Source organism: Galleria mellonella, unplaced genomic scaffold (assembly GCF_026898425.1).
Source record: "Galleria mellonella isolate WM207_F2 unplaced genomic scaffold, CSIRO_AGI_GalMel_v1 utg571, whole genome shotgun sequence".
In the NCBI taxonomy this organism is placed as follows: domain Eukaryota; kingdom Metazoa; phylum Arthropoda; class Insecta; order Lepidoptera; family Pyralidae; genus Galleria; species Galleria mellonella.
The window spans coordinates 225,689-240,091 of record NW_026442121.1 but is presented as its reverse complement, the minus strand read 5'-3'; the positions used below and the strand labels follow the sequence as shown (position 1 = coordinate 240,091).

At 33.2% G+C, this 14,403-nt stretch overlaps 1 protein-coding gene across 6 annotated transcripts in view; it reads right to left on the bottom strand.

Annotated features, from left to right (window-relative positions):
• The window catches only part of LOC113509379 (uncharacterized), a 57,349-nt gene that overhangs the window by 25,223 nt on the left and 17,723 nt on the right, over positions 1–14,403 (bottom strand). The window contains exon 1 of one of the 6 annotated variants that reach the window (XM_026892713.3): positions 9,638–9,997. The exons of 4 other annotated variants lie outside the window; for them this stretch is intronic. In XM_026892713.3, coding sequence (XP_026748514.2) covers positions 9,638–9,719 — 82 coding nt within the window. In that variant the 5' untranslated portion in view covers positions 9,720–9,997. Of the gene's footprint in view, positions 1–1,097; positions 1,240–9,637; positions 9,998–14,403 lie in introns of those variants that run through there. One more of the 6 variants, XM_026892708.3, reaches the window with a different exon arrangement.

The window sequence follows — 14,403 nt, the reverse complement described above, 5'->3', positions numbered from 1 at the left end:
AAAAAAAAAAAATCCAATATATATTCTAAGTAATTCTTTATTTTAATCAGGAAGTAAGATAAGATGGATAATCACTCGAGTGGACCAAGCCGCAGGAAACTGCTAGTTAAGAACAATTTGTTTATCAGATGTCCGAATAAATGAATTTAAATGATTGTGTTCGAGTAAAAATAGAACATCCTAACGCCAACAATTCTTAGGATTTAGTAAGAGATTTAAAGACATCTGGTATGTTATCTCCCACTTACAGGGAGGACTATGCCCAACAGTGGGATGTTATGACGTTTTATATATGAAAATGGAATAGTACACCGACTTATGTTCTTGGGGTACATCATTATAATATCAGCTTTAACTGTCCACTGCTGGATATAAGACTCCCCCTATCGGAGAGTTTTGCCAGTAGTTGGCACGCGTGACAGGCGGATGAGCAACTGCAGTTTTTTTTTGATAGGTGAAAATGGTATGGTAACCCCGTCTGCGCTAACGGGATACGCTGGCGGAGCACCAGTGAAGAGTGATAGATGAGAATAAAAACAGGCCAGTTAGCCCATCATGATGAATTCATCAGGAATTAACCATGATAGTTTCCAGGGAGAACCGCGAGGAGGTCGACCTGGTTGGGTATATTGTTACCAATGGGATTCTCAGTCTCCATTACTAACAATCCCTTTCCCCCCTCTCAGCGATGTTTGAAGGGAAAATAAAACATTGTTCACGGTAATTGTTGATAATGAAGCCTTCTATAGGTTTTGATTACGCAACTTAGCATGGCAAACAAGCTGACGGCCCGCTTGATGGAAAATGGTAACCGTCGCCTATAGACATGAGCAGTACCATGGACATAACAGAGTATACTGTTTCGCCCATGATATCCCCCATGCGTTGCCGTTCCTGAAGAGTCAGGTATTATTTCTCTGTACCCTGTAAATTCACTGCCATATCCCACCCTTTAAAGCGAAACAGGCCGTGCAAACACAACTGCTTCACTGAATAAACTAAAAAAAAACATACCACTTTCACCCATCCATACCATTTTCACTCATAAAAAAACAAAACATCGCTGAGATTTATTAAAAAAATGAATATCTACTTACTTAGCCAATATATAGCGTGTATAGTCCAAACTATAATTATAGAAGAAAATAGCAACAGAACAGCACACGCAGTTAGTATGACCGATATAAACAAGTGCATCGTCAATATTTATTTACTTTATAATGATTCGTTTATAAATAAAAATTCAAACTATTTGAATATGTACACCGTGCCTATATAATTTCGTACACTAAAACAAATTATATTGTTTATTACCTATATATTTTTTTTATCTATCTAATTAATAATCTTAGATAAAAGTGATATTAACATATTAATAGAGCTGCTACAGAGTATCACAATTCACAATGGCTAATAAATTGTCAGCACTTTTCGAGAATGATAAATTTACATCGGACAAATTAAAAACAAAGTTGAATTAACCAAAAAAAAAAAACAAAAGGTACCGAGACTCCCATACTGACATGGTGCGGTAGATTTTAATTATTAATTATTAGTTCATTTTTATTAATAAACTACGGTATTAATTAAAAAAAAACCCGTGTAGGTCCCTGCATAGAATGGGCCACCCCTTCCTTTCCCGTTGGTGTCGTATGAGGCGATGGTCCAGTGATGAGCAGTAGCGTCCTTTATAAAACATCAGAGGCTAACTGCTTTTGCCGGGAGGAAAGGGATTGTTAGTTATGGGAGTAGAGGTCCCATTGCTACCAATATACCTTATCAGGTCGGCCTCCACGCGGTTCCCCTGGAAACCATCTTGATTGTTTTTTTATGAATTCATCATTATGGGCCAACTGACCTGTTTCATCCTCACCTATCATCCGTCACTGGTGTCCCGCCAGTGTATACCGTTAGCACAAGCGGAGTTACCGTTAATAATCCATTATCATGAATTAAAAAAAACTGCGTTTGCCAACCCACCTGCCAAATTTGGCAAATACTAGCAAAACTGCCTTTTATTTTAGATCTATATTAAGCAGTGAATTATTAACAATTGATATGGCAATTAATAAAAATGTGCCATTAGGTTATAGTACATATAATATTATAAGGAAATAAACAAGGAAATACGTACGGACAGATGTGAATGATAATAAATTATCAATAATGTTATTGGTGATTTTGAATTGATATAACCAATCAATACAATTGTGAGAAATAATATTACACTTATACGATATAATAATAATCTGTAATAACCCCATTAAGGGGGCAAAGGGATTGTTAGTAATGGAGACTGAGAATCCCATTGCTAGCAATATACCCAACCAGGTCGACCTCGCGATTCTCCCTGGAAACTATCATGGTTAATTCCTGATGAATTCATCATGATGGGCTAACTGGCCTGTTTTCATTCTCATCTATCACTCTTCACTGGTGCTCCGTCATTATCCCGTTAGCGCAGGCGGGGTTACCATACCATTTTCACTCATCAAAAAAAATAACCCCATTACAATATGATTAGATATTACTGGACTGTTACTGGTAAACTAAAATATAAAATAAATTTCTGTATATTTTTATATATACAGAACAAACTCCCTTCCTACATACAAGATGGTCCTTCTATTACCTCTTTTAAGAAAAAGTTTAAATTATATTTTCTTTCCCTTGAGTCATAATCTTTATTTTTCATTTTTTCTAATTGAACTGTCAAATCTTAAAATCATTAAACTAAATTTTTCATTAAAAATTTAGGTGGTATATTCATTTATTTTAACATTTATTGTATAAGTATTATATTTATAGTTTATATATATTTATATAATATTCTAATATATGTATTTTTTATACAACATGAAGAATGGCAAACAAGCTGACGGTCCACTTGATGGAAAGTGGTAACCGTCGCCTATAGACATGAGCAGTACCGTGGACATAACAGAGTATACTGTTTCGTCCATGATACTTCCCATGCGTTACCATTCCTAATTAATTTAATATTTCATTTAAAGTATTGTTATCAATGGGTCAGACCCGATTACTAACGATCCCTTTCCCCCCTGTCATTGATATTACGCGACATCTAAAATAGTTACACGCTCTGTCAATGCCCCTAAGTGACAGGAAACAATTTATTCACTTGACCCTGCGACGGCTGTGATATAATAAACCAAGTTACGGACGCAAGCGTGTTTATTTGTTCATGTAACCTGGAATAGAATTTGGAAAAAATTAAATCTCTGTTTTGAAAAACATGATCTAACGTGCATGCATGCAGAAACGGAATGGAGCATGGAATCATTTCTTATAGTTTTTTTTTTTTTTTTTTAATATTTTTTAATATACTTCGCTGGATAACCGTAATTGGTTAATATTTACTAAATGGGTAATATTATTATGTATTTAATCATGTAAAACGCTGTTGTTGTTCCGAATAAATTAAATAAATAAATAACATGAAACATGACCCATAGCGACGAATTCATAAAGAATTAATCAAGATGGTTTCCAAACGTAACTGCGTAGAGGTCGACCTGATAGGGTTTTTTTTTAATGGGTGATAATGGTATGGTAACCCTGTCACTGGCGGGGCACCAGTGAGGGATGACAGATGAAGATGAAAGTAGACGAATCCCATCCTGACGAATTAAACAAGAATTAGTCACGATGGTTTCCAGGGGGAACCACGTGCAGGTCGACCTGACTGGGTATATTGCTAGTAATAGGGCTATTTGACCCCATGACTAACAATCCCTTCCCCCCCCCCAGACCTGATAAGGTATATTGCTAACAATGGAGTTATTAGATCTCTAGGGGTACTTATAATTTATTTCGTTAATTAAGATTACACCAGTTGAGCAGCACTTGCAGAGACACAATCGTGGGTCAAGTGGCAAGAATGTAATTATGTAGGAAGACGTATGGACGCCCGCCATACCTAGCTACACACCGCGGCAAATTGAATCAAATTATGTTTAACATTAGTAATAATAATGAGTTTATTTAACTTCTACAAATTACAGCACGTGTACCGATTTTTGTGTACTTTTATACAAAAATATAAGTATTGTAATTTGTGAGAAATCTGGAGTGTAAACTAAGCCGTAACCTGTATCTTAGACACCAGGTAATTAATAAATTTTATTTACCATACGACATGCAAATATATAAAGTTTTTTGTACAATACACTTTAAGCGGGGGGAAAGGGATTGTTAGCGATGAAGACTGAGAATCCCATTGCTATTGCATTGCCATTATAATTAAATTATCATCATAATGACTGTAAACTATGGATATATACCTGAAAATAAAAAATTTATTATTATCATAATTAATACCGATTAAAAAAAATTTAGTACTCACTGCAAAAGACTGAAATACACTGTCGACAACATACACATGATAAAAGCAAACCGCAAACTACACAAACTAAAATAAAATCCAGAGGCACTTCCATAGTTCAGAGATTTAATGATAATCGATATTATCCAATCAAATTTATCGAAATACCAATTATTTATCAGTATTTCCAAATCAATCGATATTTTTTCCGATTTTTCCCAATCAATCGTTATTTTTCCGATTTTTTTCCCAATTAATCGATATTTTTCCAATTTTTTTCCAAACAATCAAAATTTTTCCGTATTCCCTTTGCGCAACTAATGGACTTACACCAAACGTAACCAAACCTGATATAAATATTATTACAAGAGGAAACTTATTTTCAAACACCGGGTTCAGTAGAGAGTTATTAATAAAAATCTATCACCAGAGGGAGACTTTGTATAAAGTCATCTGCATGTTACACTTTCTAAAAAGCATATTCTAGCTCACTCTGTGTGATAGCAATAATAATATTTGTTAATATTACACGAAAAAACTACAGAACTGTTTTGTATAACATTTGGGACACGAATAGGATAAATCCTAACTTAGCACATAAAATACTTTTTCTCAAACATACTTGGAAATGTGAGCATTATTTTGACAGTCTTCTTAGAGATAAATCAAAATTTCCGTACTGGCCAGATACATGCGGGCAGCGGCCGGCTAAAGTTGTATGAAAATCCATATCTGTCGTGTTTTGCGGCCAGATAAATTACTATGTAAACTCATATCTGTCCTGTAATTTACAAATGGAATGACTTTTTACTTCGAACACATTTGCACGTTAGTCCATCGATGCCTCAGTTGTTGGCCGCTGCAGTAATGTACTATTTCATGAAAGCAAAGCCACGAACAAGAGCTAGGACATAATAAAATCTATTACCAGCTGAAGATATTACAAAAGTAATTTGTCTAAACTAACATTATAAAGAGGAAATTTTAGATTTTTTGTATGTTTGTTTGCAATGGATAAACTCGAAAACTACTTAACCGATTTTAATAATAATTTCACCTATAAAAAGCTACGTTGCCAGTGAACAACAAGAACTGTATTTAACATTAAAAAAAAATACCCATACGAGGCTTTAAGAATTATACTATATTTAAAAACATTATTATCGTCCAGTCTCCAAATTAATGCGAAATAAAAATACATACGATGTATCATCATTCATTTTAATTCGAGTATGTCACAATGAGATGACCTAAATTCTAGCCTTGATCTCTTTTTCTAAAGTTATAAGACATCAAACCTAGCTTTAATTGTATTTGACTCACGTAATTCATTTTATTCTCTTTCCTCCCCTTTTAACCTTGATGATATGATGATGCCAGCCTTTAGCTACCGCTGAACATAAGTCTCCCATTGGGGGGTTTTTCCAGTAGTTGCCACGCTTGGCAGGCGGATTGGCAACTGCAGTTGGGCTCTAAAAATGTTTTAAGAGGGACGCTGCTGCCCATTCCTCGCCTTCCTTAGTCGCCTCTTACGACACCCACAGGAAAGGAAGGGGTGGCCTAATCTTATTATTTGGGGGAAGAGATTGTCAGAAATGGGGTCTAACAGGCCCATTGCTAGCAATATGCTCCTATTAATCGACCTTCACGTGATTCCCCCCTGGGTAACCACCGGCTAATTCTTGTTAAATTCGTCACGATGGGCTAACTGACCTGCTTCATCCTCACCTATCATCCCTCACTGGTGCCCTATCAGTGTATACTGATAGCGCAGGCGGGGTTACTATTCTATTATCACCCATTAAAAAAAAAACTTATTAACTCCTAATCTTATTATTGCGGAATTCTAATTAGGGAGGCAAACTGAACCCCTGAAATAGATATCGTATCTTATCTCTAATGGCAGAAAGCTGTGAAATAATGCAATACGCTGACGTAAGTGCATGGTCCTTGCTCTGTTTTAGATATTTAGATATGTTTTTTTTTATACAACTTAGAATGGCACACAAGCTGACGGACCACCTGATGGAAAGTGGTAACCGTCGCCTATACACATGAGCAGTACCATGGACATAACAGACTATACTGTTTCGCCCATGATACCCCCCATGCGTTGCCATTCCTGAGGACTCGGGTGTTATTCCTCTGTACCCTGTAAATTCACGTCATATCCCACCCTTCAAACCGAAACACAGCCATGCAAACACAGCTGCTTCACGATTGAAACACGAATGGGACAGAGGTACCCAAGCAATCGACTTTTGTACAAAGTCTCCCTCTGGTATATATATATATATATATTGTGATAAATTCACTATGAATTTGGTGGTTTGAAATTATATTACAAGTGAAAAAAAAAATTCTATAGTCTTCATATTTTTCCGTGTGGTTATTAAACTTAACGAGAACACGATGTATATTCAACATACAATATATTAACACATAAATTAACAGTACAATACAAGACATGACGAGAAAAACTCACACAGATAATAAATATATGATATCAGACAAGGTTAATAGTGGACTAATAAATTTATTGCTTTCGTCTTGTTTTATTGAAAGGTCAAAAGAATTAGACATATGTATAGTGCTGCCATCTGTTTTTACATGCACAAACTATATAAGCAAAGCAGCAAATCTTTTTACTTGTAATGCCGCTAATGCACGCTAGATGGCAGTTAACACAAGATAGTGTATTAATTTAAATTGTATTATCTAGTTTCTCATTATCAACTATTTAAAGCAGTTACTGAATTTTCTTTAGATACAATGATACCATCAGCAGTACAATTTTATTTATATAATTATATTTATTTGAAGTCACTATTTTAAAATTTTATAATAACTAAATAAATATTCAAATAACAATGAAATACTAAATTATTTTGTATACGAATCGATTTAAAAACCTTAACTGCTAAATGTCTTCTCAACAGATTAAATTTCCGAACAAGCATTAAATTAAAAAAAAATGGTAACGATTTAAAAAAGTTTATAAACATGTTTATTTAAAATAACAAGATTTGTACAATTTTAAAACAAACGACCTCCTTTCTTTTATGGTGGGATAAAAACATTTAGAATGAACGCACCGCTATCAAGAAGAACCGATTGTACCTAGTTATAAATCACCAAAAAACCGGGTGAACCATTAAATTATATTGCTTTAGATTAACAAATAATTATGACAACGAACTTGATATCTCAGGGCGGCCTAAATGCGATCTTATCATTAGCAAATACGTTGGAAAACAATGATTTCCGCCAAAACAAATAATAATGAGATACGTCAAATACCACAGATAATATAATACTATATAAGTACTTTCATATTACAAGAATTATTGTACGAGAAATTGTGTCATTGGTACAAATAAGCAGACTCTACTCTGTAAAAAAAAATATAAACTAGTGTAATCTCTGCATTCTTATTTTAAAATGAAATTATAACAAAATATTTTGTATAGACATTTTAAATTTAAAACATTCGAATTTAGAATGCGGAATTATGTGTGGACATGAAAATTTTGCTTCGCAATAAGTACGATTTTGCTACACAAATAAAAACGGCAGTTTTAATAGTTACAAAATATAGATGGGATGGGCCGTGTGGTCCCGGCATAGAATATGCCACCCCTTCCTTTCCCGTGGGTGTCGTAAGAGTCGACTAAGGGCAGGCGAGAGATGGGCAGCAGTGCCTCTTAAAACCTGCCGCCAAGGATAGCAACTACTGGCGAAACCCCCCAAGGGGGAAGTTTATGTTCAGCATTGGACAGTTAAAGGCCTTCCTTACTCATAAAAAATGTCAAACCTTTCATAAACCTATTTTATTTATTGAAGAAGTTATGTCCTTTTACGCTAATTTCTCAATTTGAATGATACCGTAACACTCTAATAGTTAAAATAGGGGGAAAGGAATTGTTAGTAATGGAGACTGAGCTGAGCATGGCTGTGTTTCGGTTTGAAGGGTGGAATATGGCGTGAATTTACAGGGTACACAGGAATAACACCTGAGTCCTCAGGAATGGCAGCGCATGAGGGGTATCATGGGCGAAACAGTATACTCTGTTATGTCCATGGTACTGCTCATGTCTATAGGCGACAGTTACCACTTTTCATCAGGTGGACCGTCAGCTTATTTGCCATTCTATGTAGTATAAAAAATATTTATTTATTTAGGATTACCAACATAAAATACAGCGAAACATTTCGATACAATACACTAGTGGATTATGGCTAACTTATTCTTACATTTAATGGCAACAGCATACTTCGTGTTTACAAAATATTAAAATATAATTAAATTATTACAATACGATTAAATTATTAAACAATAAAATGGCATCAAATTAGTAAAAACGATAATTTACATTCACCCGATCACACCCAACAATTCAAATCACTGGATGTAGCGTACTTCGTGGTGGTTGCTAGGTAACCAGTAAAGATAACATCTTTGTCACTATTGTAAAAATTAATATAGAAAATAACACGGTTTGAGATGAATATAAAATATATGTTTTAATTCATCCACAATACTCGAATTAAATTAAAAATAAAAACAAAACATAATGGCGAAGTACATCAACTTTTTCATTTAGACATGAACACAGAGTGACTGTCAAAATGAACATCAAGTTCAGGCTTTGTTTTGACAATATCATTATATTTATACATATAAATCATTAAGATCGTTTTCCAGAAAAAAACTAAACTACTAATCTAATTTTAATATTATTTTTTTATAGGACCAATCTGTAAGCATGTTTTTACAGATAAAAATAGAATTTTCTAAATCGGTTCACAATTGACGGAGTTATGAGGTAACAAACATAAAATACAATCGAATATTTTTAATAATTCGAAATTTGAAAAGATATAGTTTAATTATGTGAAAGTCACAAGTCAAATTAATATATATCATAGGTTTTTTATACAACTTAGAATGGCACTATCATGATGCAAAGTGGTAACCGTCGATGACATTCATGGACATAACAGGGCTAACTGTTTCGCCCATGTTTTCATTCTCCTCTATTATTCCTCTGTACTCTGGTTCAAATGCTTTACGTTAGAAATACGAGTGGGACAAAGGTGCCCAAGCAAACGACTTTTGTACAAAGTCTCCCTCTGGTAAATACCATGTAATTGAATACCTATTCAATTACATGATATTTTATATAAAAATAGTTAAGATCGCTATGTTGCACCGTTATTGGGCAATTATTAATATTTGTAATAAGTTATGTTAAGTTTTTAATGTTTGTTTTATTATGAGTGAGTACTTACTGCGCGCCCAGAAATATTCCAACAAATACAATGCGACACCAAAGGCAATCACCATCATTATTATAGACGGTAACAATTCCATCACTTAAGTCATTTGAACACTATTTAATAATCCACTATAATAATTTATTTATTTATTTATTTATTCATAGGAAAACCAGGGCTACACTAGAGCAAAAAAATACGGTTTAAAATCACAGAATAAGCCACTAATAGGTTTTCACAAGTAGCAACAGTATAGATACAAGGCGCTGTACACGAAGCAACAAAAATAGGAGTGAACAAAAAAAAATATGAACAAGAACGAATTCAATTAAAAATCTATATAACAATATTGGACGAATGACACGACTCCTGTGTTTGTTACTCAATACAAACAAAATATTGGAAGGCATACAAAATTAAATTATCAATTAATATGTCTGATAAGATTGTGACTAGTATGCTAAGTGGAGTAGTAATTTCTCAGTCATTGATATCAATGAGGTCTCAAATAAAGAGAATCGTTTCAGTTTATCAGTTCTTTTTTTTTTTATAAACTACGAGTACAAAGGAATCATACAAAGTGTATACAGTTTGTGATAAAGTATGATAGCCATGTCACGATTTACGACGAGTGAAATTATTGGAAACTAGATGTCTAGATTAGAAAAATGATTAGAGGACTGTCGTCATTGTGTTCCCTTTTATTTGATATTTATATGTTGTATTTATAATTGTTTGTATTTTATAATAAGTTTAGATACTATTGTAATCTTATGGAGGAAACAATAAAGAGTATCTATCTATCTACTGCGCCAACTTCAAATAAATAGAAAGGCAAGGCTTATTAAGTTTAGATTTTTTCAGTACTTTCTTCTTTATATATATATATATATATATATATATATATATATATATATATATATATATATATATATATATATATATATATATATATATATATATATATATATATATATATATATATATATATATTTATTGCACTATTACTTACATACATACAGTAAAAACAATAAGTTAATAACAATGTTAGCAAAGGCGAACTTATCTCTAAAAGATTCTTCCAGTCAACTTAACCACAGTGGCATAGGAAGTAGTGAGTGGGCAGTAGTAGTGCTAAACAGAAGTTAAAATATAAACATATATATATATATATATATATACTAAAAAAAAACTTACTCTCAGTGTATTGTTTGGACAGGTGCATCAGTATATAAATCGAGAGATACAGTAAATACGTCACTATTGGCACTAGCACTACACAAATGAACTCCACCAGTTCTATCGGCATTTCAGAACGATTGTTGGTACTAAATATATATAGCCAATTACTTATGTTAGTACGTTTACTTTAATGCTTCAATAGAGAATGTTCCTGAGATGTTGTTACCAGTGTAAAATGTACTATTTGTACAGGCGGACAGGGTTGGAGTTCGATTGACAGCGAGTTGCGGTGATGAGAGATTTTTTATTTATTTACTCGTAACACTTTATTGCACCAAAATTACAGGATTTCTTAATGAATTTTCGATTTTTTAAGAGTTTTTAAGCGACTTCGAAAATAAATTCCCACTTTCTCTGTATTTTTTTTACCATGTAACTATTCGTCACTATGGGCTAACTGACCTGGTGGTCTACCATGAAATGAAATTCCGAATTTTCGGGCTCAATTTCGTGTTTTTGTTCGTACCGAAATCGACTTAGTAAATGGAGCTTAACATTTCGTTTATCATAAATCCTATCCTAATAGTCCAGAGTAACGATATTTTAACATTTTTAATCATTTTAAATGGCATGTATTATGTAATTTTAACACCAAATTTTTCTTTCGTTCGTCCCCGAAATTTCGGAAAATATTTCATGATAGGCCATCTGATTTCATTCTGACCTGTCATTCCTCACTAGTGCCCCGCCAGCGTATGCCGATAGCGCAGGCGAGTTTACCATTCCATTATCAATAATTTAAAAATAAAAGCCAATGATTTTGTAATTGATTTTATTGCTGACTACAGGGTTACCTTTTATGTCGACTCCTATATTAATGTAATGAATTTTTCGCAGCAAAAAACTGTATCTTGTGATGCATAATTAATTTGTAAACACTTTTCTATGTTCATAATTGAAATGTATGAAATTTGTATACGAAATGTCTTGACATTGGTCGTGCGTGCATAAGTGCGTGTGTCGAGAACTGAAATCGCTTTCTTTATGGAGCAAAATGTATTTATTCACCCTAATCTGGTGTAAATATATAATAAATATATAAATACCCAATCTCCTGACAGAAAACGAAACACAACGACCTAAGATCAATTCTTTATTAGTGGCTAAGGAATTGAGACTTTTTTTATACAACTTAGAATGGCAAACAAGCTGACGACCCACCTGATGGAAAGTGGTAACCGTCGCCTATAGACATGAGCAGTACCATGGACATAACAGAGTATACTGTTTCGCCCATGATACCCCCCATGCGTTGCCATTCCTGAGGACTCAGGTGTTATTCCTCTGTACCCTGTAAATTCACGCCATATCCCACCCTTCAAACCGAAACACAGCCATGCCAACACAACAGCTCCACTGTAGAAACACGAGTGGTACAGACGTAACCAAGCAATCGACTTTTGTACAAAGTTTCCCTCTGGTGAGACTAATTGAGAATTAGTTTTAATTGTAATACCTACTTACTAACTCAACTATACCTAGAGTCGTGCAATTATACAGTAAATAACAACTAACCAATGATATGGCGGGAAAGGGATTGTTAGTAATGGGGTCAAATAGCCCTATTATAGCCATATTACTAGCAATATACCCTGTCAGGTCGACCTCCACGTGGTTCCCCCTGGAAACCATCGTGACTAATTCTTGTTTAATTTGTCAGGATGGGCCAACTGACCTACTTTCATCTTCATCTGTCATCCATCACTGGTACCCCGCCAGTGTATACTAATAGCGCAGACGGGGTTACCATACCATTATCACCCATTAAAAAAAAACAAATGATATGAACGTCTACGAAATAACATTTAATTCAATAAAATACTAATTGTTAATAAATTTTAATATAAATAAAAAAAAAACTTGTTTTTTTTTTGAAGTCGTTTAAAAAAGTTATTTTTATACGAGTACCAACGTGTCAATTATTAGCGGATACTAAGTTACTTCCCGCGTGATATCAGACCGCGTCTTTCTTCTCGTGTAACTGATTACTTCTCATTTAATACCCCCTCATTATCGTCGTCATCACACAAATGTGATAAAAATGTACAATTGCTTGCACAATGATAACAAAACAGAATTGAGATAAAAAACAAATGGAATTAGTTCCCTAAATTATAGTGTTTGCGACTTTTGCAAAAGCGATGAGTAATACACACAGCTAGCTGTATCCCGCGGCTTCGCCCGTAATCGTATCGTAATATTGAATCGCCGTCAATATTTCAGCTATTATCCGTTAATTGCTTACCAGAGGGAGACTTTGTACAAAAGTCGATTGCTTGGGTACCTCTGTCCCATTCGTGTTTCTACCGAGAAGCAGTTGTGTTTGCATGGCTGTGTTTCGGTTTGAAGGGTGGGATATGGCGTGAATTTACAGGGTACAGAGGAATAACACCTAAGTCGTCAGGAATGGCAACGCATGGGGGGTATCATGGGCGAAACAGTATACTCTGTTATGTCCATGGTACTGCTCATGTTTATAGGTGGCGGTTACCACTTTCCATCAGGTGGGCCGTCAGCTTGTTTGCCATTCTAAGTAGCATAAAAGAAAAGAGGTTAGTAAAGTTTTCGATTTTTCCCTGTATATATAATATGTAATAGAAGGGATACATTACGTATTCCTAAGAAAATATATTAAAATATACAAGGAAATATTTGAAATTATTAATTAAATTTTAACAATAATTTAAGCTTAAAAAAATATTTATCTTTTGCCAGTTAAACCGATTCCTGATTCTAATATTTATATTTGATGAACCAATTTATTCATATTTTATTTTTAATTTTATTTAAATCTCTTTTTTTTTTATATATATTATTATTCAATACAATATTCAAATAAATAGAAAATTAAGACCTACTTACATTTCCTTGTTCTTCATGTAACACTTGTACAATATGAACACTGTAATTATGAAACTTATGGCCAAGGGTATAAGGACCATTTGCATCCACACTGATTGCAATATACTATTTCTTTCCTCTTCATCTAAATTATCATCCATAATTAATATAATGAAATAAACAAACATATATATATATATTGCAGTAATTACTAAAATATAAAAAATAAATTAATACACAAATAATATTAATTAATTTATTGTTTTTAATATTTTTTTGTATTAATGTATAATATATTGTAAATAATTTTAAATTAATTAAGAAATGTAAATTAATTACTAATTACAATATACTAATTTAGTGGAACTTTAAACCACACTCGAAATTCAACAACCCAATGAATTACAGAACTATATTTCTATAATAAAAATGTGTAATTAATTTGTATTAAAAATGTAAATAACAATAATAATTGTAATTTAATTAAATATGTATAAATAAAATACAAATATATTAAATTATAAAAAAATTAAATATTATAAAGGTGTGTCCGTGACCGCTAAATCTATACATTTATCAGTGACTAAACCCGTTTTAGGTATATTTCTACATGCTCTTAGATGGACAAGCTGTTATCTCGTACATTTTATCGGCGGTACTATTTGGTTTGATTTGATTAAACGATTATCTTAATCGAT